Source organism: Bufo bufo, chromosome 2 (assembly GCF_905171765.1).
Source record: "Bufo bufo chromosome 2, aBufBuf1.1, whole genome shotgun sequence".
In the NCBI taxonomy this organism is placed as follows: Eukaryota; Metazoa; Chordata; class Amphibia; order Anura; family Bufonidae; genus Bufo; species Bufo bufo.
Window position 1 is genome coordinate 244,088,564 of NC_053390.1, and position 26,029 is coordinate 244,114,592.

Sequence of the window (26,029 nt, forward strand, 5' to 3'; positions counted from 1 at the left end):
GCGTAATTTAGCTGTTGAAATACATGATAGATACCGTTGTATCACGTAGATTTTTTTTATTTTATGGAATAGTGCAGCAGCATGTGCTATTCCATACAACAAAAAAGGTAAACCGGTGTGTAGCAGATGGACGCTACAAAATGAATACAATGTGAAACCAACCTTACCTGGCATTTCAAGAAGGAATTCTCTGCCGCAATTAATTTTTTTGCTTTATAATTTTTCCCCCAAATGGCAGTGCAACTTATAAAGCAAATACTAATGAGTGCTTTAGTTATGCAGGAGGTGCAGGGAGTGTAGCGCTTCCAGCACTGGCTGTACTCACTACTCTCGTGTCTTCTTCCAGGCCACGCACTGCACTGTGTCCTGACAGTGTATAGGACGTAATGCACGTGGGTGTGCATTATGACCTGACGCTGTGTGTTGTCAGGTTTTGGTGCAGCGTGGGGCCGAGAAGAAAACCAGGGAGCAGAGAGTGCAGAAAGAGTGTGCCATCCAGAGCTGGAGATGTAAGTTGTTTTATTTATTTTACTGTCTGGGTGATCTGATCTGAAGTCTAATAAATATTGGGGAGCTAATATGAGGTCTGATAAGGTTTGGGTGTCTGATAAAGATTGGGGAGTCGGATGCAGATTTGGGGTCTGATCTGAGGTCTGATAAAGTTTGGGAGTCTGAAGAAAATTTGTTAGTATGATTAAGATTGGAGGTCTGATGAAAAAAAACACGTTTTCTGATTTTCCTCCTTTAAAACCTAGGTGCGTCTTATAAAGTGAAAAATATGGTAATAATTAAAGGCAAACGTTAAATTAGTGGTGAGGTCTGAAACTTGAGGTTAGCTTTGTTTTAGCATTGGCATTCACTGTTAGAGGGGGGGGGAAAGAATCGCCTATCACATTTTCTCTCTCCTCACTGCAGGAGATGGGCTCAATAGAAAGTCTGTGGGTCCATCTTAATTGTGTCTCCCGTAGTGAGACGAGAGAGCGGTGTGTGAGCATTTCTCTCCATCTAGCAATTAGGTCTCAGCACTCGGGCAGCTATTTCATCTAGTATATAGCAATTAATAGTGTAACGTTATATATAAGGATCTGCAAATATCCACTAAATGTTTTCATTGGGTTAATATTGTAATGTTTGCTTTCCAGGCATGAAATGGACAGTCTCCAAAGGCAGATGGAAGAGCACACGATCACTGTGCATGAATCTATGACTTCATGGACTGAGGGACAACTACAGGACTTTGCATTACCTGACACACCTGTTGTGAGCAGCGCAAGGCTTCCACTACAGGATCAGAACCTCCACACTAATGACACCGAAGGAAAAGAGCAGGCTTTATAGGCTGCTTTTTATTTCTGGAAGGAAACCTTTCTATCTGTATTACAGACTGGCAGCAACAGCACAGCACTCTTTATTTTTTTTTTCTAATGCTATGTCTAACAACAAGAACCATCATTGGACATATAGGGATGTATATTGTGTAAGTCACACATAGGTTATGTGCCTTTTATAACAAGATTGAAAGAATGGATTGCAGTCTTATTTCCAAGTTTGAAAAACACAGAAAAAAATGAAATATTATAAGATGCATAGGCATTCTAAAAACATGTGTAAGAATATCGATGAGCAGGATCTACCTACTCTAGTTGTACATTTCACCATCAAAAGTGTTCTTATTTATGGTCTGCCACAGGTACCTTACATCCTCTAGCCCCCTCCCATCATTAAAATCGGCTCTACAATATGTAGAAAAACTGTGTAGCACAAGGCTAAGTTCCCTATGAAGGAGTGGTGACGTAATACGTTCACATTTCCACATACAGTAAATGTTTTATCTGCTAATTGGGGCTATACACATGACTGAAGGACATGTTGCTGGTTCCTTGTGGAAGAAACAAATCTGAGCTGTCTTGGTAAGATGTTTGGGAAGTACTTACGCATTGTGAATAAGAATTGTGTAAATGTGTCATTTGTTAAGATGTTCATGTAGCTGACAAGTGGTAGAATATGTGATAGCCATTGGTAACATTGTCTTTTAAAATGCTCCTTGATTAAATGAGGTTGACTGGTCTGGACAACCCCTGTTGTAGCTGAGGACCTGCTGATGGTTTAGTAGCTGAAAATCCTATGATCAGCCGTGGATGAAGTTGGGGGAGACTGTACATTTCTTCAACTGTGGCCACTACAAAGCAGCATATCTTCACTCTGGAATGATAGAGGATGGTCCTGAACGAGGGACCCACCTCTATGACATCCAGACCTAATAGGGCAGGCATCCTCAAACTGCAGCCCTCCAGCTGTTGCAAAACTACAACTCCCAGCATGCCCAAACAGCCTACAGGTATCAGCCTACAGCAGGGCATTGTGGGAGTTGTAGTTTTACAACAGCTGGAGGGTCGCAGTTTGAGAATGCCTGTAATAGGGCATAGGGAAAGTAGTTGTCCTTTAACTGATATGCCTTTTCATACTAATCCTTGGGGAGAAGGTGTCATAGACTGTAAGTATTTGAGAGAACCACTAATCAATCAATATTACATATATGTACATGGTTTACTTTCACACCATGTCTTTTGTTTTCCTTCTTTTATGGCGTTGCTCTTTCTTGATTCTGCATGGTTTATTTTATTGTTCTCTGTGTTAGCTTCCCCGGAAATGATTTGTCTTCTACTTTCCACCAGGATGATCCATGGAAATGGCTCACAGTTTAGTGGTCAAAGTATTTTGTTCTGAGTTTTACTTATACCTTTTACCTCTCAGGTTAAAAATTATAACACCCCCCCCCCCCCTCTGCTCCCAAGGTGTACAATAATAGAAGAGTTCTTCTATTCACTGTTCATTTACAGTTGTTCTGTCATGTACAGTATTGTCTTCTGTTCTCCAAATGCAGCAGAATTTCTTTAGTCTGGCTCTAGACACTGCACCAGAGTTACTACTTAAAATGTTTTACATGAAAGGGTTATTCCCATCACAGAACACTATCCCAATCTCCTCATGCTTGGATGTGGTGGTCAGAGGTAGCTGGGACTACAGAAACAGCCAAGCGGGCTCTGAGAAGTGAATAGGAGTTATGCAGAAAGTGTTGCACAGCCCGCTTAGCTATGTACGTGGTTCTGACCACCCTTGGCTCTTGTATACAGGGGAAACGAAATTGGGGGGACCTGTTTCAAGAGATGGATGCAGGTCCCTGAGGTGGTACTCTTATCTATCAGGCACATAGGACATATCTTGTAAGCATGCAATAAAGGTTTGAGCTGGAAATACCCCTTTAAGAAAGCTGTATTTGGAGCTACAAACTAGTGAAATTGTGCTGTCCATCTTCCTTACAGATGAGGACCTTTTTATAGGTAACTGGTTCATTTTCTATGATTATTAATTTGCAGACTGTTGAGTCCTAGGATTTTGAGTCTGATATGATTTAAATTAATTTTATTATACTCCTTATCTCCAGATACAAACTATCTATGATAGGCAGCACATGGAAACAAAGTATAATAAAATAGGCATTAGAAATACAGACTGTGTACATTGGGGGTCATTTACTATCCAGAAATCTGCCTATATTAGGCTTATTTCTGTGACTTTTCCTCGCTCACGCCAGATCTAAAGAAAATGGGCATGGCATGGGCCAGCTGGCACGTCCGCATAATTTTCTATGTCTTGTTTTAGGCATAGAAAATGGTCTAAATGTAAGCCAGCAAGGAAGCTGGCTTACATTTAGACTGGCGCTGGATACGCCGAGGTTATTTAGAGGCCTGCGCCTCTTCATAAATTCGATGTATCCGCTACCAGCTATAGGGGTTTCTAAGACGGCGTCTAAAATGTCTGTCTTAATAAATGACCCCCATAGTATTTAGTAGAGAGCTGTGCTTCTTTCTCCATTCAAAGTGTTGGTTCCTGTGCCTGAAGCTGCAGGGAACAGCTGATCAGTAGGGGTGTGGGGTATCAGACACTCATTGATTGGATATGAATGACCTATCCTAAGGATAAGTTTCTCAATATCAGGAGCCTAGAAAACCCCTTTAAATATCATCCATTTTGCCACTTTTCCGTACACAATTATGGTGCAGAAAGTCTGCAGAGTTCATCCCCATACTCACGAAGTGCTGCACCCATATATCCTAGCTGGGGCTCTGTTTACTGGAGGCTGGTTTATGTTATTAGCTGGGACCACCACTGATCACCAGAACGGGGGCCCCCTGCAGCCCCCCTGAAAAGAACAGAGCGGGTACAGGGGTTATGGGGCCTCCATTCTCATGATCGGTGGGGGTCCCAGCGGCATGACCCCCACTGATCTAATAATTATCCCCTATTCTGTGGATGAGGGATAACTTTTGCCAACCAGAATAACCCTTTAATTCTGGACTTCAGATTTCAGAATTTGGTAGACTTGGGGGAACTAAATTGCACAATTCTCCAATATATTCTTACATGTATATTCAGTATACTTTATCAAGGACCCAATAGCTCTTCTTGCATGTCTGCATATGTTCACCTATAGTGACTTATACTTGTATATTAGGTCATTGCATACAGCAATTATTTCATAGACCTGTTACCATAACATACTCTCTGAAGCGAGATTGGTCCAGTAATGGATGAGGACAGCAGGATATTCCAGCCGTTGCCCCTTATTACAATAGAAGTGCATTAGTGTATTGCTGTGTATGCTGTTCCCCAATATAGGAGTTTGTCTATCCTGTGCTCCTATAGTTGTATCTTTGGTGGTGTGGTGTAAGTTATTAGTGGCTGTATGTTCTTTACACCAAGGTAAGCCAGTCAAAGTGACAAGCATGAAAGACATTTTAATTTTACGAAGCATCTTGGATCACATTGGCTTTCCATAACTATTAGTTTCAGAACAAATGGTTAATGTTTTCTTCATGTCGGCTAAAATTGTCGAGAAATGTACTGACTTTTTCTCTGATTTATGTTTGGAAGGGGGCAAAACAACAGTAAAAACCCCTACAGATGTGCTTTTCAGGTCTTCTATATGTTTAACCTGTACGTTCACAGTTATAAAGTTACAAGGGTTAATAATAATTTATTTCCTCTATAGGTCCAGCAATCAAATTAAAATAGGGTTATAGTATAGCTGTCACCCATGTGCAGAGGAGGCAGCTCTTTTCTGGCCTGTATGGAATGATGCCTTGGGATCCTTTTACATGGTCTTCTTAGAGGGGATTTACATGTGGCAATCATCTTGAGTATGGGGATGAATGATTGCTAATCGAATCGTTCCTCCCCACACAGTTTTCGTTTTGTCAGCAGCATGCTCCTATTTACACAGGACAGATCACTAGACGAACAAACAAGCGTTGGTCGGCAGATCAGCAGCAAGTCTTATGGACCAGTGATTGGGTATGGGTGTTCTCCGTTCCCAATGTAAAAGAGCCCTTAGGAATATGTGGTAAAATGCACATCTGACAGCATTCTAAGTCTGAAGTGTTTGTGGGTCACAGTTATACTTAACGCGTATTATTCCACCCAGATTTTCAGGATCATGGTATGGTCAATTTGAGGGTTTGTCCAGGATATGTGAAAAGGGTCTGAATGTGGATGATCTGTTTATACCAAGCTTTTTCTGCAATTCAACATAACAATCTTATCCTCCTGGACCATCCCTTCGATTACATAGCATTATTTCCTGAGAAAAAGGGTACTGCGGTTGCTGAGGAATACCTTCAACAGAAGATTGGTTTTGTTAGTCAAAAGGCATCTGTCAGCAGATTTGTACCTATGAAACTGACCTGTGGCATGTGCGCTTGTCCTTTTGAAGGCATCTGTGTTAGTCCCATGTTCACATGTGCCTGCATTGCAGAGAGATTCTATGCAAATAAGCCTGTTCGAGCAACGGGGGCTTTGCCGTTGCACCTAGAGACTCTGCTCTCTGCAACTACCAGACCCTCTCCACTTTGACAGGGACAGGCGGTGTAAACATGATCACGCCGGGCTCTGACTTCTCCTAAAGTATTGCGCTGTACCGTGCGCTTCAGTATCCAGCACAGGTGCAGTACAGAAAAGAAGTTCGCAGTGCAAGATCTCCGGATACTGAAGCATTGTGAGACTTTAGGTGAAGACAGGGCGAGACGTGATCACGTTTACAGTGCCTGGCGCTCTCAATCAAAGTGCAGAGGACGCAACTGTTGCAGAGATAATGGAGCCTCTAGGAGTAACGCCCCCATTGGTTCTAGAGGCTCATTTGCATATATTTTTCTCAGCAATACAGATACATATGAACATGGGACCAACACAGATGCCTTCAGCTGCCAAGTATACATGCAACAGGCCAGCCAGTGTCATAGGTACAAATCTGCTCACAGATGCCCTTTAAGCATTTGCACTTGTGAAACTAGACAGTAATTTCCAAAGGCGATTTCTGTAACCACAAGGGAAGAAAACTTTGGAAACGGCTACTGCAAGTCGAAGGATGCACTATATCCATCAGACATGTGTAATGACACAGAATGGCTTTTTGTAGTTGAACCTGAATGGTTTGTGATGTTATGGAAGTCTGTGGTATATATTGAGTGGATCCATTAATACCTATTGTAATGTTTTTTGTGCTTTTATTTATAGAAAGAAACAGTATCTTAAGCAGATTTATTATAAAAGGTGAAATATCTATATAATATAAAGTTACAACTTTTAAACTGTTAAAACTGTACATAATACAATGCTGTGTAAAGCATGTGGATACATTATGTGCATAAGATTCCTTTCGAAGTTTTTTTTTGTGCAATAAACTATTTTTGTTAAGATGCTTTAGTATTGTCTGTATATAACCTATATATTACCATATTTTTACTCCTGGTTTCTAAACTTGTATTCAGACTAGCACATAGGAAAAATATTCAGTTTTACCACCAAAATCAGCAGCTCTAGTGTTCTTGGCTAAAGGTGAAAAGGGGGCATTTACTTGACCGTATTTTTGTTGCTCGTCCGATGCACATTTTTTGCGGATGGGATGCGGACTCATTCATTTCAATGGGGCCACAAAAGATGCAAATAGCCCATTGTGTGCTGTCTGCATTTATTTACTATACTCGCTTATACAGTGCTAACATATTCTGCAGTGCTTTACAGACATTAGATTGTGAGCCCCATTAGGGACAGCTTGATGCTAAGTTCTCTATCGGTATGTCTTTGGAGTGTGGGAGGATACCGGGGTAACCATGGAAACCCATACAAACTCGATGCAGATGTTGTTCTTGTCCAGATTCGAACCTAGGACCCCAGCGCTGCAAGGTACGAATGCTCACCACTGAGCCACGGTGCTGCCCCAGATATCCATTCTGCAGCTTTTTTGCGGACAAGCAGAGACATTGGTTACATAGTGCAGGACCTTCGGAAGGGCAAAATGCAGGATGCACATGGCCAGTATCTGTGTTTTATGAATGGCAAAATGAATACAATCATGTGAATGCCTGGTACATTTTTGTTTGGCATGATATACTACACCTAGACTTTGCTGGAATGATTTAATCTCTAAAGATAAATCATTGTAAAATCACTACTAAAATTGCAAGAGCTATGGCTAAGGTTATAACTAGGGATGAGCGAATCAACTTCGGATGAAACACCCGAAGTCTATTCGCATAAAACTTCGTTGGAATACTGTACGGAGCGAGCTCTATTAGAATGTATTGGCTCTGGTGAGCTGAAGTTATTACTTTGCGAAGTCTCACAAGACTTCGGGTAATAACTGCAAAAATGTATTTCTACTGTAAAAAAACTTTTACCGAACTCTGGTTCGGTTCCAAGGTACCATTTAGAACTAAAACGTTTTTCATCCAAAGTCGATTCGCTCATCCTTAGTTATAACCAGACTTTGGAGAGATAAACTACTGTAATATTGCTGTCCACAAGAATGCATAAAGTAGCTTTCAAATCTCTTCACAATCACTGCAGTCGAGTGAAATCGCTTATAAGTACCAGCTTATAGTGGTAAACAACAGTGGCTAATCACTTGACTGCAGTCGTTTTTAAGAGACTTGAAAGGCTACATTCACACAAAAAAGTAAATGTTCCGTTCAATCTTATGGGGGCTAGCTGTCTGAGAAAATGGTCTAAATAGGGCATTATTCACAGCCCATCAAAAAAAAACAACAGCCATATAAATAACCCCATAGACTACTATTGTTCGTGTGAATGTAGCCTAATACATTCCTATGGACAGCAATACCACAGTCATTAATCTCTCCAGCAAAGTACAATTAATAGTTATAGCCCTAGTTTAAAAAAAGAAAGAAAAAAAAGGAGTAGGTACATTTTCCTCCATAAAATAACATGCAAATCATTACTCAAATTTCTTGCCAATGTAGTGATTTATCTCTAGTAATTAAATTGCTCCAGCAAAGTCTGGATGTAACTTGAGTCTAAGGGTGCCTTCACACGTGGATAAAAAATATGCACCGAAATCCGCATGTGCTGATTTTTAGGCTTGTGGCTTTTGTTGCATATTTGTTGCATATTATAATGCATATTCTGATATCTCATTGAAATCTATGCACACATTGGGCTTTACAAAATTCGCAACAGAACAAAGACAGATTTTTAGACTTCACAAGTTTAAACTGTATGGGAATATATGGGAAGCTATTTATGATGCAGATTTTTTCACAAATGTATTCTGCCACGTGTGTAGACACACTAAGGGAGAGATTTATCATTTCCCTGCGCCAGAAAAGGGGGAATGGGTGTGACCAGCAGCAGCGACAAATTCATCTTCATTTACTCCAGTTTTCTGGCCTAAATGAAGCCAGAAATCTACTGCAGCTCAGAGTTGCCATAGATTTCTGTTTAGGCTCACAGACTGCCGGAGAATTCACCTTTTCATGATTATTCATAAATTAGGTGCATCCTTTGGCAGCACAGGGTATAGCAGAAAGCGCTGGTCCATATAAATCTCCCTCTAAGGCCCCTTGCAGACGAGCGAGTATTCCGTTCAGGTGCAATGCGTGAATCCGGACCCATTCATTTCAATGGGTCTGTGTACATGAGCCTTGTTTTTCACGCATTACGTGAAAATCGCAGCATGTTCTTTAGTCTGTTTTTCACGCAACGCTGGCCCCATAGAAGTGAATGGGACTGCGTAAAAAAGCATTGCATCCGTAAGTGCGGATGCAATGCGTTTTTCACAGATGGTTGCTAAGAGATTGGACCTCGGACAATCATCTAATGGAAGAGAACAAAGCTCTTGTGCGAGTGCTGCATTCTCTTCACTGTTCACCTGCACATCGTTGACATTGTAGTGGCAAACAGACTAAATACTATTCACTTGAATAGGACAGAGTTTACAACTGCTCTGTCCCATTCATATGGCGAGCAGGTAAGCGGTAAAGGGAAGGCAGCACTCGCATGAGGGTCCTAGGAGTCTAACCCCAGCCCCACAGGCTTTCTCCTAAATTAAGTTCATCCTCCGCCAGGCGTGTGCCTGGAGTGAAAACTACTTCAGTGCCTGACTGGAGTAGTTTTCAAACGTCATTTACGCCAGTTTCCTAGCTAAAACGTTTGTAAATTTGTTGGGGCTGATGGCCCAGCCCCTGGCATTCCCCAGTATCAAGGTCAGTGTAAAAACACCCATGAAACAAAATATTGTCAGATGGCATTTAAAAGGTCACACAACAGGGTTTTGCAATGTTTTTTTAGTTTCAAAAGTCATTTATTTGGGTTTTGTCATCAGAAAGTAAATAACTGAGCAAAAAAGAATATAGTACATTTTTCATTATAAAGGGTAACAAAAACAGGGAGAAAAATAAAATAAAAAATCATGGATAAGAACATAAATAATTAAAGGGAAAAATCCAGTAACATTTCAAGAATAATACAGAGAAATAAACATTGGAGTACAGTGGGGATTGCAAATCATCAGTTAAATTCCTTGAAAGCGTGGAATAGAATAACATTGTGGCAGTGGGGGTGTGCTATAAAGTTATACAGTAGCCGAGATCAGTAGAATGAGGAAAGGATAGCCAGGGCTCCCAGAGCTTCTCAAAGGCAGCGTAAGTGTCAGTACGTATGGCGGTTTAGCGTTCAAATAGAAGTATCTTATTGATTCTATCTAGTACAGCCTGAAAACTAAGTGAGGCCAAGCGCCATTTAAAAGCTATATGAATTCTGGCAGCTCAAAGAATAAATTGTGACAGCTTAAATTTAGGGAACGTCAACCAGGACAGTTTGTCCCCTAGGAGTCAAAGAGGTAAGGAGACGGGATACTGGCAACCCAACATAGCCGACACAAGAGAGCAGATTCTTTCCCAGAAGCTCTTAACTAGTGGACAAGTCCACTATATGTGTAACATAGTACCCTCGGTAGTGCAACTGCGGAAGCATCTGGGAGAAACTTCAGGGTATATGCGGTGCAGTCTAACTGGAACTATGTAGGTCCTATGGAGTATTTGTATGGATGTTTCAGCTAAGGTGGTTTGCCAAGAGCCCTTAGTGAGAGTCTGGGAGCGCTGAAACCATCGAGAAGTCGACTATTCTACCTCCAAGTCCTCCTCCCATGCTTTCATGTATGGCAACTTAGAACCCTCGGCTACACCATTAAGTATTCCATATATCCTGGACAATAGACCTCGGTTGTATAAAGAGTAGGCTATAGAGCGATCAAAGGGAGTATAGTCGAAGGTGCCAGAAGGCGTCTGAATAGAATATAGGAATGAGAAAATCTGGTTGGCATTGTATAGTTCTCTCACTGGAAGGTTAAACCTTTCCTTGAAGTCAGCCAGGGAAATAAGTTTGCCTCTTTCTAGGAACCTGTGTAGGGTGCATATATTATTGGATTTCCACCAAACAAATGCATGGTCTTGAAGGCCAGGCAGAAATGCAGGATTTCCCAAAATATGCACCAATGGGTATTTTTCAGTGGAGGCAATGAGAAGGAGGACAGGCTTTGCTCCGGCCTGTTCAAGAAGCAAGCCCGCTTCTCCTTGCTATACCCAGCGGTTCTTTTCCACTCCAATGGGACTTCATCATCCTATACAGATCCGGTGGATGCTTCGAAAGCCTTGTCTTACCTTCTCCTGCAGCCACGTTTCCTCTTCTTCTCCTGGAATGTCAGGCAAATCCAAGCCAGAGGTGAGGAGACCCCAAAGAACATCAGTCCAATCCTAACATCTGAAGAGCAATAACAGCGGTTTGCAGGCCGCATGACTACATGACTCCGGGTAATATACTGTTGTGTTCAAAATAATAGTGTGTTTAAAAAAGTTAATAAAGCTCAAAATCATTCTAATAGATTTTATTTCCATACACACAAATGCATTGGGAACACTACACATTCTATTCCAAATCAAAACATGAAGAAAAATATATAACATTTGTGTTGTTCCTCTAAAAAAATTTAAAACAAATTGAAGAAAAGTGAATATTAGACTGTTGAAAAAAATAGCAGTGTTTGTATTCTTTAAAAACTCAAACATTCACTATATAAACAGAAAAATGTTTGAAGATTTTGATTTACTTTGAATTGCTTAACTAATATTTAGTTGTATAACTACAGTTTCTGAGAACTGCTGTACATCTGTGTTGCATGGAGTCAACCAACTTCTGGCACCTGTGAACAGGTATTCCAGCCCAGGATGATTGGACTACATTCCACAGTTCTTCTCTATTTCTTGGTTTTGCCTCAGAAACGGCATTTTTTTTGGTCATCCCACAAGTTTTCTATTGGATTAAGATCCGGGGATTGGGCGGACCACTCCATAACGTCAATCTTGTTGGTCTGGAACCAAGATGTTGCACGTTTACTGGTGTGTTTGGGGTTGTTGTCTTGTTGGAACACCCATCTCAAGGGCATTTCCTCTTCAGCATAAGGCAGCATGACCTCTTCAAGTATTCTGATGTATTCAAGCTGATCCATGATCCCTGGTATGCAATAAATAGGCCCAACACCGTAGTATGAGAAACATCCCCATATCATGATGCTTACGCCACCCTGCTTTACTGTTTTCACAGTGTACTGTGGCTTGAATTCAGTTTTTGGGGGTCGTCTGACAAACTGTCTCCGGCCACTAGACCCAAAAAGAACAATTTTACTTTCATCAGTCCACAAAATGTCTCTTTAGGCCAGTCAATGTGCTCTTTGGCAAATTGTAGACACATAGGTGTCTTCTAATTGTAACAGTACTCACAGGTAACTTTAGACCTTCTTTGATTTTCCTGGAACTAATTGTTGGCTGAGTCATTTTGGCTATTCTTCTATCCATTTGAATGGTAATTTTTCGCTTTCTTCCACGTCTTTCAGGTTTTGGTTGCCATTTTAAAGCATTTGCGATCATTTTAGCTGAGCAGCCTATTTTCGCACTTCTTTATATGTTTTCCCCTCTCCAATCAACTTTTTTAATCAAGGTACGCTGTTCTTCTGAACAATGTCTGGAACTAACTATTCAATTACACAGAATCAGAAGCATGCATGTCATGACTGTTGGTTTTCTATTACTCTACTACACCTGCTAGTAAATTATTTGCAATGTAGAAATATCATTTCTACCAAAAACAGTGATTGATCAGGTTAGAAATGTCTGACTATTATTTTTGAACAAAACTGTATATTTAGGAGATGCATGTGGTTCTTTGCTCCTGATTCAGCCCGAAGTTGGACATTTGGATGGTCTACTACACTTTCAAGGCTAAAACCAGGTCTGGAATGGGCCTTCCTATAACTTTGATCTTAAGGCTGTTTGATGACAGTGTATGCATTTTAGCTTCACTTGATGTGCTTCCAGCTGGAAAAATGCAAAGTTTTAAAGCAATATATCTTGTGGGATAAGTGCAGTAAGTTCTTATTTTCTTTTGTGTTCCTAGTTTGGGGGTTATGGGGCAGGGAAGGAATTGTTGCTTTCTCATGGATGATAGCCACACAGTGGGTAGCATTCCTTCTAATCTTGGAATATAACCTGCTAGGAAGTTGGTGTCATGAAATGTAAAAGGGCTTAAAACCCCTAGCAAAACATTGATGATTTTGCTGCATCTCAAGTGCCTACAGGCAGGTGTCGCTCTCCTTCAAGAAACACATTTACCTGGGAGGGACTTCTTTCACATGAAAGGCTCCTCTTCAGTAGTCTAAATCATGTTGGAGGTTAGATTATATCTTCATTGGGGCAAGCCAAAATTTGCTCTCCGTCCCCCCCCCCCCCCCCCAAGCCTGTGGGCACGCCTACCTTTTAACAGCTAATGTAGTAGATCACTTGCAGTCCTATGTAACTCCACAGATAACACAGTGATAACTCTTTGAGTACAGATAATGTGGTAGATGGGTGTGATGACAGAATTCAAAACACACACAGTGTGACCTGAAATCTGGGGCCGGTCTGCGGCAGTGTGGGCCAAATTCTCAATCTCCTCTCCCCAACCCTACCATGAAACAGATATTTGGATGGACATTACATACATCGCTATTAAATATACAGTAGAATACAGCACCATACTTGTTACATCCAATGACGTCTCCTGGGATGTAGACTCTTTCCTCAACGTCTTCATTCAGCGATAAGACCGCCATGATACCTTCTTTCAGCCGCTTCTCGTCTCTGCACAGAATTTTTTTTAGAATGGCCCCTCTGTATTATTAGTATATATAATGTCCCCCTCTTTATTATTAATATAATGGCCCCCTCTTTTTTATTAATATAATGGCCCCCTCATTAGTATAATGTCCCCCGTCTTCCTCTCTCTGCTCCTCCCCACCCCCATAATGCCCCCAGTACCTCCACAATTAAGGTAGGGTACATACATTTAAAAAAAAATAATACTTATTAGGCCTCTTTCACACTTGCGTTGTCCGGATCCGGCGTGTACTCCACTTGCCGGAATTACACTCCGGATCCGGAAAAACGCAAGTGTACTGAAAGCATTTGAAGACGGAACCGTCTTCCAAATGCTTTCAGTGTTACTATGGCACCCAGGACGCTATTAAAGTCCTGGTTGCCATAGTAGGAGCGGGGAGCGGGGGAGCGGTATACTTACAGTCCGTGCGGCTCCCCGGGCGCTCCAGAATGACGTCAGAGCGCCCCATGCGCATGGATGACGTGATCCATGCGATCACGTGATCCATGCGCTTGGGGCGCCCTGACGTCACTCTGGAGCGCCCGGGGAGCCGCACGGACGGTAAGTACACTGCTCCCCCGCTCCCCGCTACACTTACCATGGCTGTCAGGACTTTAGCGTCCCGGCAGCCATGGTAACCACTCTGAAAAAGCTAAATGTCGGCTCCGGCAATGCGCCGAAACGACGTTTAGCTTAAGGCCGGATCCGGATCAATGCCTTCCAATGGGCATTAATTCCGGATCCGGCCTTGCGGCAAGTGTTCCGGATTTTTGGCCGGAGCAAAAAGCGCAGCATGCTGCGGTATTTTCTCCGGCCAACAAACGTTCCGTACCGGAACTGAAGACATCCTGATGCATCCTGAACGGATTACTCTCCATTCAGAATGCATTAGGATAATCCTGATCAGGATTCTTCCGGCATAGAGCCCCGACGACGGAACTCTATGCCGGAAGACAATAACGCAGGTGTGAAAGAGCCCTTACTTACCTCTCTCGATCATAGCTTGTGGCGTCCCAGGGCAGGCGGTCATGAACGCATCACTGTGCCTTCCCGCGCCATCTCGCGAGACCCGACTCAGGAGGTCACAGTGAGGTAATCGTGACCTCCTGTGTCGCTCTACTGCCTCATAGGCTATGAGGCATAATGGAGGGGACAGGAGCCATAGGCTCCCATGACCCTCATTGAAATGCTTGCTGCCTGGTGCCCCCTGCAATTTTGTACCCGTGCCCTCCCCCCCCCCCCCCCCACGCCACTGCTAGATTCCATTCCCAGAGGGAAAGATTTTTTTTATATGGAGATTCCCATCTGACCTAGCTAGAGACAAAAACTTTCAGTCACTTTTAACGGGTTGGTGGTTAGAATACAGGTCGGACAATGCAGGCACACCGGATCCTCAGTTATTCTGGGATACAGGAAAAGCTGTTGTGAGAGGGCATATCATGGTTTATGTGTACAGATTAAAAACTGTTAAGCCGAAAATCACGCAGTTTAGTAAATCTCTCCGTAGTTCATACACACTATTTCAAGCTGCCCCCTCTGTTCCTAATAAAACTCTGTGGCAACAGGTTAAAATTACATATGAGTTGTGGTTGCAAAAGTGTGAGGAGCTTTTTAGATCACAACAGTAGGCGCAACTATTTAGATATGTGGTTCTGAGGGTGCTGCCAAAGGATATCAATGTCGTATTGACAGACTTCTATAAAAAGTTCTACAGGACTCCCTTAGGGGAGGTTGGGGCGGCAGACGATTGGTTGAGAGACATCCACATTTTGTCATTATCTGCAGAATCTTAATGCCCCGGGCCACAGATCATCTGTAGTTGGGAAAGGCGCTGGGTCCTGACGGATATACGGGAGAATATTTCCAGATTCTTAAAACATAAGTTGCTCCCGCGCACAGGGTATATGCAAGACTCTCCTATCCCAGCGACAACCAACACAGCCTATAACACAGCCCACCAAATAAGAATCCCACTTTAGTGTCCTCATGCCATCCCATATCTTTAATTATTTTGAACCTATATTGGTATCTAAAATTCTAACTGATAGGTTGGGAGATATTCTACCTTGTTTGATTTCCCCCACTCAGGTAGGCTTTGTTAAAGGTAGAGCCGTTGTAATGAATATTTGTACTGGCGCTCTTGGGTGAGATAAAGATTCGACCTGCTGCCCACCCATCCCCAGTCCTTTTAATCATTGACACTGAAAAAACTTTTGATAATGTGGATTGGGGGTGGTTGGGCACTGTTACGGACCATATGGGCTTCTCAGGTCCATTCAGACAATATCTCACATGTCTTTATGCAGAATCGCAGGCAAGAATTTGCACCCCTGGTTATCTTTCACGCTCTTTTCAAATACAGAAGAGGACTCAATAAGGTTGCCTGCTTTCTCCAGCTTCTATTCAGTCTAAACATAGAGCCTCTATCTAGGAAGCTGGAGCTGGTGGGCAACATAAGGGGCATTAAGATAGTCATATCAGAAGTCAAACATGCCTTGTTTGCTGATCTTTTTTTTTTTAAAACATCCACAACGAGATTTACCTAATCTTTTTAGCCTTTTGAATGATTTTGGGAGTTTCTCTGGCTTTAAAGTGAACATGACTAAGTGCGAGCTACTGCCCCTGAAGTCACCCACAATTTCTATTTAAAAAAATATATAACACCCCTACCATACCGGTTCAGGTTGCGAAATCTTCTGTGAAGTATTTGGGCATCCATATTGGTAAATGTCCTGAATCTATTTACTCACTGAATTACCCGCCTCTGACACAAAATATATTGGGTGAACTGGAGAAATGGATGCTTCTCCCCCTCTGCATTAGGGATCATTCAGATGGCCGTATCAATGAGTCCGCATCTGTTCTGCAATTTTACGTAACGTGTGCGGACCCATTCATTTCAATAGGCCCACAAAAGATGCGGACAGCACACAGTGGTTCCGTGCCGCGGAAAAGAGAGAACATGTCCTATTCTAGGCATTTTATATTATGGTTGCGGCCATGCACGGCTGGTATCCGTGTTTTGCAAATTGCGGATCCGCAAAGCACTATGGCCGTCTGAATGAGCCCTGAAGATAAGTGTTCTAAAATTGTTATATTCATTACAGACCATAACCCTCCTCTGACATGCCTGTTTTAATAGCTTCATGCATTCCCCATGTAATAATTCTGGAACATCTATTCTTATGGCTCTATGTTGTGCAATTCCTCTATTATTTCTACTAGAAGTCATGAATGAATTGCTATTAGCCTTCAGTAAGGGTACAGAGGGGAGGGTGTGTACCTGCCCAGACTGACTCTATCCAATCAGTGCTGCCATTGTCAGTCTGTGCAGGTACACCCCCACAACTGGTTACCCCTCTGTACCCTTACTGCAGACTGCTAGCAGTTCATTCATAACTTCTAGTAGAAGTTATACCTACTGCTGGCCCTTGTACCAGATTTTGCAGTAAAGTCCAACATTTCTTCAGTGGTAAACACTAGTTTTTACTGGTACGCTTGTTACAATGTGCAGTGACAGAGTTTGGGGTGGTCTCAACACTAAACTGGATCCCTTGGACACCCTCAAGGTGTCACCATGTGTAAGGCGTGGTGCACCACAATGGAAAATAAGTCCAGAGAATCAGGATCTGCAGTGTAGCCTCTAGGAACTGAAGTGTAAAACCATACAAGCAAGGCAGTGAGCTGGCTTCTCCAGTCTCCTCCTGGTCAGAGGAAGGTTTCATGCTGAGGAAAGGCCTGAGCTAGCTGTCTCTTTATCGCTCAGAAGGCTGGTACACAGTCATCCTATTGGCTCCCTGGTCAAAGGGCTGGTGATCCAGGGTCTGTGGCAGAATATCCCCATCTCAGCCTCTTCTTCTGGTCACTCATGCAGTCTGGAAGAGTCTCCTACTAAACACTGAGTGTCCCCTTTCATACAGTTTCTAGATGAACTGGAAACCTTCTAGTGGGAGGGGTGGAGTGGAGAAGCAGAGCCTAAACGGAAACAATCTTGCCATTTCAATCTGTAATTGACTTGTGTACAGTTTCAATACAAGTCTATGGGAATGACCAAGCAGTTTTTCTAGAAATAAACAACAGAACTAAACCAGACAGTCAGAAGGTCAGTTCGTGATGTCTCCCTCCAAAACTTTGCTTTGTCCGGTATAGTAACTGTGGAAGATTTCTAAATTCTCAATGCAAAGAGAGAAAGTCCCAAAGTCTCTCAGTATTAGCTGGCTGTGCATTAACCCTTTCCGCAGTGCAGCTAAAGTGTAATGACAGATATAGGACAATAAACATGTAAAATGCAATTCAACAACAGTATGTGGAAAACAACGACATAAATCATAGTGCAAGTTAACCCTTCGAAGTGCACTTCATCGCTTTGCATAGTAAGCAACAGGCGCAAATGTCCACAGATATCTACAGTCCTGTAATGTTTCTGACTTCCAAGTAGAGGCACTGGACAATTGGGTGCCATGTCTATGCACAGGGACATTTCCCTCTTGTCTGCTCCTCACCGCTGGACAGGCGCGCCAAGGACAGCCTCACGGTTGCTGTGAGACGCTGGGGTCCTGTCAGTCCGGACCGGAAGTGTCGCACGCATGCTGGGCTGTGGACTCGGGTGGAACCTACTTAAAGCAGAGGAGGTAGGGAGGACCCAAATTTGGAGTCGGCACCGTGTGTGTGGTACAGGGCCGCTTGGTAGAGCACGTACGAGTGACACTGACGCAGGCGGAGCGCGCACCTGAGGGGTGGGGAGACCCCTGTAGAGGCTTATGAGAAGGTTTAGGGGTACTCCGGCGCTGTAGGGTGTGGTGCACGTAGCTTATGCCCAGAGACTGGTTCGGCGGATGAATAAACTGCACTGGCTTGTGATAGCACTGATAAGTAGTTCCGGAGGTGATACGTGGACCAGGGGTCTGCATAGTGTCCTGAGTGAGCAGACCGCTGACAGGGAGAATAACGTGCGCGGGTTGAGTTCTGGGTGCCGGTAAACGTAGTATAGGAAGGAGGAGCAGCGGAGAACGCCCCCTAGCGGAGAGCACCGGAAGATTGGCGCTGGGAGTCGGAGAGAAAGTTGGTGCTGAGCGATGTCCCTGTCTGAGCTCGTGTCCGGGTGGGACGCCTCCGTGGGCTACTCGGTTTTCCTGGCCTGTGTGTTGGTGACGGTGGGTTGGCTGTTCCGCCTGGCGGAGCGGATTCTGCGGAGACAGTCCCCGGCACAGCCCGGCATGGAGATTCTGTCAGGTGAGGAGACGTGGCCTGTGTGTCTGTTGTGTTTACTAACGCACATGCATGGCTGCCGCCTCCCTGGAGCATGGATCAGCTGCTCGCCACTAATCTGCCCCTACAGCTACCTGTCAGCTGGACCTAGTTTTCATAGCAACCAATCAGGGCTCGCCTTTCAGTTCTGAAGCTGCTCTGTGATTGGCTGGTGAGTCTGTCAGTTTGCAGCATTTCCTTGAAGATTGTAGGATAGAAATGGCCATTAAAGGAGTTCTACGAGATAGCGGGAGCTGTAGTATCACAAAAAACCCTCTTCCTTACCCACTGCTCTGTTCCCTGCTGTCACATGCCGTTCATAGTTTCCATGCCTGCTGAAGCCAGTCACTGACCTCAGTGGTCAGGTGCTGTTTATGCACACATAACTGCTGTGGCCTGTGACTGGCTGCAGTGGTCACGTGAACCGTGAATGTGACCCCCATCACTTAGAGGCTATGTTACCTGGTGCAAGCATACCCTACTTGGCATAACGCTGACAATTTCTTCTTTTAAAAATATGCAAAGGAGCACTCTGAGGCGGGCTTATGTCTTCCGAGCATTGCTTCTGCGATGCCCATGTAATTATACTGCTGCCCTTATTCTAATAATCACACCCCCAATCCCTTTGACTGACAGCGCTAGACCCACCGGTCTAGCGCTGAGATCCTGCGCACTGGCATCTGACAGTGCATGCGCACTATAGGAATTCACTAGCCAAGAGGAACAGAAAAAGTCCAGTGCGCATGCACAGTCATAGATGCGTGTGATCTTAGCGCTAGACTGGTGGGTCTAGCGCTGTCAGTCAAAGGGATGGGGGGCGTGATTATTAGAATAAGGGCAGCAGTATAATTACATGGGTGTCGCAGAAGCAGTGCTCGGAAGGCATAAACCCGCCTCAGTGTTCCTTTTGCTCATTAGCCTATTTTTAAAGTTAGAGTTCCCTGCCAAACCGGTCCTAATAGAAGAAAAAGCAAGGTATGCTTGTTGTCAGTGTTATCAGCCCTATCTGGCTATATGCCAAGTGGGGTATCCTTGCACCAGGTTACAGAGCCTCTTTAAGGGCTCTTTCACACCTGCGTTCTTGTCTTCCGGCATAGAGTTCCGTCGTCGGGGCTCTATGCCGGAAGAATCCTGATCAGGATTATCCTAATGCATTCTGAATGGAGAGAAATCCGTTCAGGATGCATCAGGATGTCTTCAGTTCCGGAACGGAACGTTTTTTGGCCGGAGAAAATACCGCAGCATGCTGCGCTTTTTGCTCCGGCCAAAAATCCGGAACACTTGCCGCAAGGCCGGATCCGGAATTAATGCCCATTGAAAGGCATTGATCCGGATCCGGCCTTAAGCTAAACGTCGTTTCGGCGCATTGCCGGAGCCGACATTTAGCTTTTTCAGAGTGGTTACCATGGCTGCCGGGACGCTAAAGTCCTGACAGCCATGGTAAGTGTAGTGGGGAGCGGGGGAGCAGTGTACTTACCGTCCGTGCGGCTCCCGGGGCGCTCCAGAGTGACGTCAGGGCGCCCCAAGCGCATGGATCATGTGATCACATGGACACGTCATCCATGCGCATGGGGCGCTGTGACGTCATTCTGGAGCGCCCCGGGAGCCGCACGGACTGTAAGTATACCGCTCCCCCGCTCACCGCTCCTACTATGGCAACCAGGACTTTAATAGCGTCCTGGGTGTCATAGTAACACTGAAAGCATTTGGAAGACGGTTCCGTCTTCAAATGCTTTCAGTACACTTGCGTTTTTCCGGATCCGGCGTGTAATTCCGGCAAGTGGAGTACACGCCGGATCCGGACAACGCAAGTGTGAAAGAGGCCTAAGGCTGGCACTGAATATTTTAAAGATGAGTAAGGCCTCTTTCACACGGGTGTTTCTGGGTCCTCTTGTCAGAGCCCTGAATGGATCTCTAAAGCGGTCCAAAACGGATCAGTTCAGCCCCAATGCATTCTGAATAGATAAGGATCAGTTCAGAATGCATCAATTTGGCTGCGTTTGGTCTCCGTTGCGTTTTTTAGACTGTCACTAAAACGCAGCTTGCAGTGTTTTGGTGACCGTCTGACGATGCGGAGCAAAACGGATCCGTCCTGACTTACAATGTAAGTCAATGGGGACGGATCAGTTTTTCACTGACTTTTTTGACTTAGACTTTTTTTGAATGAATAATGCAAATGGATCCGTTATTAATGGTGTGGATCCGTCTGTGCAGATACAAGACGGATCCGCACCAAATGCGAGTGAAAGTAGCCTAAATTGTGTTTTTAAATATTTACAAGGCCTCCTGCTCCCTGCTAAATTTGAAGTCTTGGAGAACCCCTTTAATTATTTTGCAAACAACCTCTTTGGTTAATTCCTTATGCATACAACTGTGCTTCTCGTCTGTGTGCTGTCTGCATTTTTTTAGCGCGCTGATCCGTTCCATTCTTTGCTGGGCTGAGTGGTCCTTCCACACCTTATGTAGAGTGGTTTTCTTTTCCCCATAGAATGCGGTTGTTGAAATAAACTGAAAATTTGCATGAAAAACACAAAAAAAGTGATAATTAGTGCAAATTTGCATTTTTATGCCGTTTTCATTCAGATTTTCTGCATATAAGTATGCAACGTGTGCAGGTACTGTAAAGGGAAGAGTGTGGCAAGACTGAGCATGGCTGTCCACCTCAGTACATTTAGAGAGGTAAACTACAGGTAGCACTGTACTAACATTATTCTTGGAATATGGGGATGTATTTTTAATTTTTTTTGTAACTGTAAAGTTAGATAAAAGTGTCTGTCCCTGCAACATATTTATCATCCTGCAAATCTGGTGAATCTTTAGACACTGCCTACATATTAAACAGAATTAGGAAATCTGACCCAGTATAGTTTCATTAATCAAATTTAAAGGGGTTTTCCACTCCTTTTATATTGATGGCTTATCCTCTGGATAGACCATCAATATCTGGCAGCGGTTCAACACCCGGCACCCCTGATGATCAGCTGTTAGGCCTCTTTCACACGGGCGTTGCGGGAAAATGTGCGGGCGCGTTGCGGGAACACCCGCGATTTTTCCGCGCGAGTGCAGAACATTGTAATGTGTTTTGCACGCACGCGCGTGAGAAAAATCGCGCATGTTTGGTACCCGAACTTCTTCACAGAAGTTCGGGCTTGGGATCGGTGTTCTGTAAATAGTATTATTTCCCCTTATAACATGGTTATAAGGGAAAATAATAGCATTCTGAATACAGAATGCAAAGTAAAATAGCGCTGGAGGGGTTAAAAAAAAATAAAAAATGTTTAACTCACCTTAGTCCACTTGATAGCGCAGCCGGCATCTGCTTCTGTATTCTTTCTTTAGGACCTGGGTAAAGGACCTTTGATGACGTCACTCCGGTCATCACATGGTACGTCACATGATCTTTTACCATGGTGAATCACCATGGTAAAAGATCATGTGACGTACCATGTGATGACCGGAGTGACGTCATCAAAGGTCCTGTAACTGTATTTAATGCTCACCATAGGTCCTTCAACAAAGGAGACACAAGGAGATGCCGGGCTACGCGAGCAAGTGGATTAAGGTGAGTTAAATTATTTTTAATTTTTTTTTTTTAACCCCTCCAGCGCTATTTTACTTTGCATTCTGTATTCAGAATGCTATTATTTTCCCTTATAACCATGTTATAAGGGAAAATAATAATGATCGGGTCTCCATCCCGATCGTCTCCTAGCAACCGTGCGTGAAAATCACACCGCATCCGCACTTGCTTGCGGATGCTTGCGATTTTCACGCAACCCCATTCACTTTTATGGGGCCTGCGTTGCGTGAAAAACGCAGAATATAGAGCATGCTGCGATTTTCACGCAGCGCATAAGTGATGCGTGAAAATCACCGCTCATCTGAACAGCCCCATAGAAATGAATGGGTCGGTATTCAGTGCGGGTGCAATGCATTCAACTCGCGCATCGCATCCACGCGGAATACTCGCCCGTGTGAAAGGGGCCTTACTGTGGTGCTGGTACAACATAGCTCTGTCCTTTGTTCAGTGAATAGAGCTGGTTACTGCAGCACTGCTCCCACTGAAGTGAATGGGAACAGTACAGCAGCAACCAGCTCCATCCACTACACAACAGACAGAGCTGCTCTTGATCCTGGAGTTAGCCCGTCAATATGAAAGGACCAGAAAGATCCTATTACTGTATAGAAAGTAAAGTTAAATACGAATTGGGAAAGGTTTGCTGATTAGATTATGCCAGAATTCTGCTGCAATTTGCGGCATATACGCGCTTTAGGGTTCGGCTGCACGGTGACATGTGTCGTGCAATGAATTTCATTGTTGTCTCTATGGGATATGCTGTGATTGCAACGCAACAGACGAAAAGTCGGATTGTTCTGCGACTGTTTGTCGCAACATGTGGCATGTCCCATAGCGACACCAATGATATACACAATATCTCACCATGTCGCCATACCCCTTTTGTGTTGCACAACACATGTGGCCATATAGCCGGACCCTTAGGGCTGATTCACACAACTGTCTGGTCCAGGAAACGTGTTGTTTCTCCCTGAGTGACCGTAGCTCTCCCGGCCCAAACTGACTGTATGGGCTCATTCACACGACGGTATATTTGTGTCTGCATCCGTTTTGCATACAGGTGTTTTGCGCATCTGCAATTTTCCGACTGCAAAAACAGGTCGTCTGAGTCAGCCCTGTGATAGAGATTTAAAGGGGTTGTCCGGGTTCAGAGTTAAACCTCGCGAGACTTCGCGTAATAACTTCATAAATTAACTTGTACTGGAAAAAAAACGTTTCCCGAACTCTGGTTCGGTTCCAAGGTACCATTCGTACCGTATTAGAACGAAGTTTTATGTGAATTGACTTCGGCTGTTTCATCCGAAGTCAATTCACTCATCCTTAGTCATCATGTGAGTCCAGTACAATAGCCCCGCTATCAGATAGGAACTGATTGTATCATAAATTACTGTGATGCAGTCAGTACAGGAGATGCGGCTGATACACTTTCAGCCACTTTTTATGGCTCCTCTGATCACCACCCTTAGGGGACACGTAGCCGCATGAAAGCTTATGATTACTTGGGGCTGCCACTGGACTGGTGTGCTGTAACTGTACAGGCCTGCCATGTCCATGGATGACCTGGTGCAGGGGTGTGGTAGAATATATGGAAGTCTGGGAGGCGTATTGAATGCATTTTATAGCTTCTGTAACTATTCTACAGTTGTGGCACAGCTAGGGTTCATCCTGCATTCCAGGCTGGATATCTTTGTGCAGTTTAGGGGAATGTGGTTTTCCAGCCATCAAAGTGTAATATAATCCCCTGTAAAATAACTATGTACACACACTGCGAGCCTGGGACGCTCTGCCATGGAAAATGTTTTCTTGGCCTCCGAGTAGCGCATTATTTTAAGATCCGTGCTTTGGCTTGATCTTATTAGCAATGCAGGAATGCTTCACTCTTCCTAGAATGACTCATCGCAAAAGTTAGCTATTTTTAAATGGACTGTCATGACAGGCGCCCTGTCCCAAAATGGGTACTACGCAGTTCGTGGTTCATCTAGCTTTTTCCCCCCTGATATAATGGAAAGCAGTTTGAGTTGAATACATTTGCATTCTTCAATTATCTGTAATTATGCAAACCCCTTTTTAGAAAGTTGTTTAAAGATCGGGTTTATAAGGGATTACAATTTTGTTTTTGCCATTTTGCCTAGAAATGAAGTAAGTTGCAGAGCTCCATCTATTCCTCTAGCGTGGGCCTCAATAATTGAGATCAATGCCAATCTTGGTCTTTAAACCCCTCAGATGCCACGATCAATTGACCACAGCATTTGAGGCGGCTTTCCCTTGGAGCGCTGTGCTCCTAGGGCCTGAATGGCTCTTTGCGCCAAGATCAAATAAGCCATTTGTACTCTGTGGTAGCCTCAAGTGTTAGGAAGGCTTGAGGCTACTTCAGCAATACATTCCTATGCCACCTGTGGCAGGGCTCCATAGGAACATGGCGAATCTCCCATAGACTGCAATGTTAAATCATTGCAGTCAGGGAGAAGTGATCAGAGGATCGAGTGTTCCTGTGCAGTCAACGCCATAGCGGAAAAAATGTAAAAACATGCCATTTTATGGTCACCTTATTCACCCAGAAAAATTAAATAAGTAATCAAAAAGTGGGCTGTACCTTTTAAAGGGGTTGTCCAGGTTCAAAGCTCAACCCGGACATACCCTTATTTTCACCCAGGCAGCCTCCTGATGTTGGCATTGGAGCATCTCATGCTCCGATGCGCTCCCTTGCCCTGCACTAGATCGCACAGGGCACGGGCTCTTCTGTTTACAATAACACACTGCCCGGCAGTGTGTTCGTTGACGTTACCGGCTCTGATGGGCGTGCTTTAGCGCTGCCCTAGCCATTTTACACGTCACTGGGCTTCCTGGCAGCCCCATGGAGAGCCCGGTACGTCACCGGAACTCCGGAAAATGCCTTTGCCCTGTGCGTTTTAGCACAGGGCAAAGGAGGGCATCGGAGCATGAACTGCTCCGATGCTCAAGTCAGGGGGGCTGCCGGGGGGAAAATGGAGGGATGTCCGGGTTCATCTCTGAACCCGGATAACCCCTTTTTATATATGGCTCTGTATAGGTAAATATAAAAAAGTTATGGCTGTCAGAAAATGGTGATGCAAGCAAAATTATTATATATTTTTTTAAAGGATATATATATATATATATATATATATATATATATATATATATATATATATATATATATATATATATATATATAAATTTTTAAATAGTAAAATAAAACCTATGCAATTTTGGTATATAATGGATATCATTTTTAGTGCACAGTAAACATTGTAGTATCAAAACCCAAAAAACCTTGGCAGAATTATGTTTTCCAGTTTTACTACACAAATAATTTTTTCCAGTACAAGCTATAGTAAAATAAAGTGGTGATGACGGTTATCTGGTGTGAGTGGCTACGGTAATTACTTTTTTGATGAATTCAATTTAATCTGGTATCAATTGGAATCTGATAGAAAGCCGGATTATGGAATATTTAGGATAATCATGCAGTTTGAGAAAAGTATATTAAACTACTAAAGGGATGAGTACTTTCAGGAAAAAAAATCTATAATGAAATGTTAGCACACTTTGCTGGGTTATCAGACTTTGTGGTTGTACATGGCTGACTATGGGGGTGTTACTGTATTCACCTTTTTGTGTATTATTTCTGAATATATCTAT

General features: G+C 43.6%; 2 protein-coding genes and 1 long non-coding RNA gene across 4 annotated transcripts in view; 2 read left to right on the plus strand and 1 right to left on the minus strand.

Moving 5' to 3' along the window:
* GOLGA3 (golgin A3) overlaps positions 1–2,937 on the plus strand; it is a 54,493-nt gene extending 51,556 nt beyond the window's left edge. For both annotated transcript variants that reach the window (XM_040416274.1, XM_040416275.1), the window contains one exon: positions 1,143–2,937. In XM_040416274.1, the coding sequence (XP_040272208.1) occupies positions 1,143–1,338 (196 nt within the window). In that variant the 3' untranslated portion in view covers positions 1,339–2,937. The remainder of the gene's footprint in view (positions 1–1,142) is intronic.
* A 54-nt stretch (positions 2,938–2,991) lies between these two features.
* On the minus strand, positions 2,992–25,977 carry LOC120988672. The gene is made up of 3 exons (XR_005776164.1): positions 25,967–25,977; positions 19,173–19,178; positions 2,992–5,434 (listed from the first exon to the last, which is right to left on the minus strand). It is a non-coding gene; the product is annotated as an uncharacterized LOC120988672 (long non-coding RNA).
* Positions 18,184–26,029, plus strand: part of ANKLE2 (ankyrin repeat and LEM domain containing 2) — a 97,837-nt gene continuing 89,991 nt past the window's right edge. The window contains 1 exon segment of the mRNA XM_040416296.1: positions 18,184–18,777. Coding sequence (XP_040272230.1) covers positions 18,621–18,777 — 157 coding nt within the window. The 5' untranslated portion in view covers positions 18,184–18,620.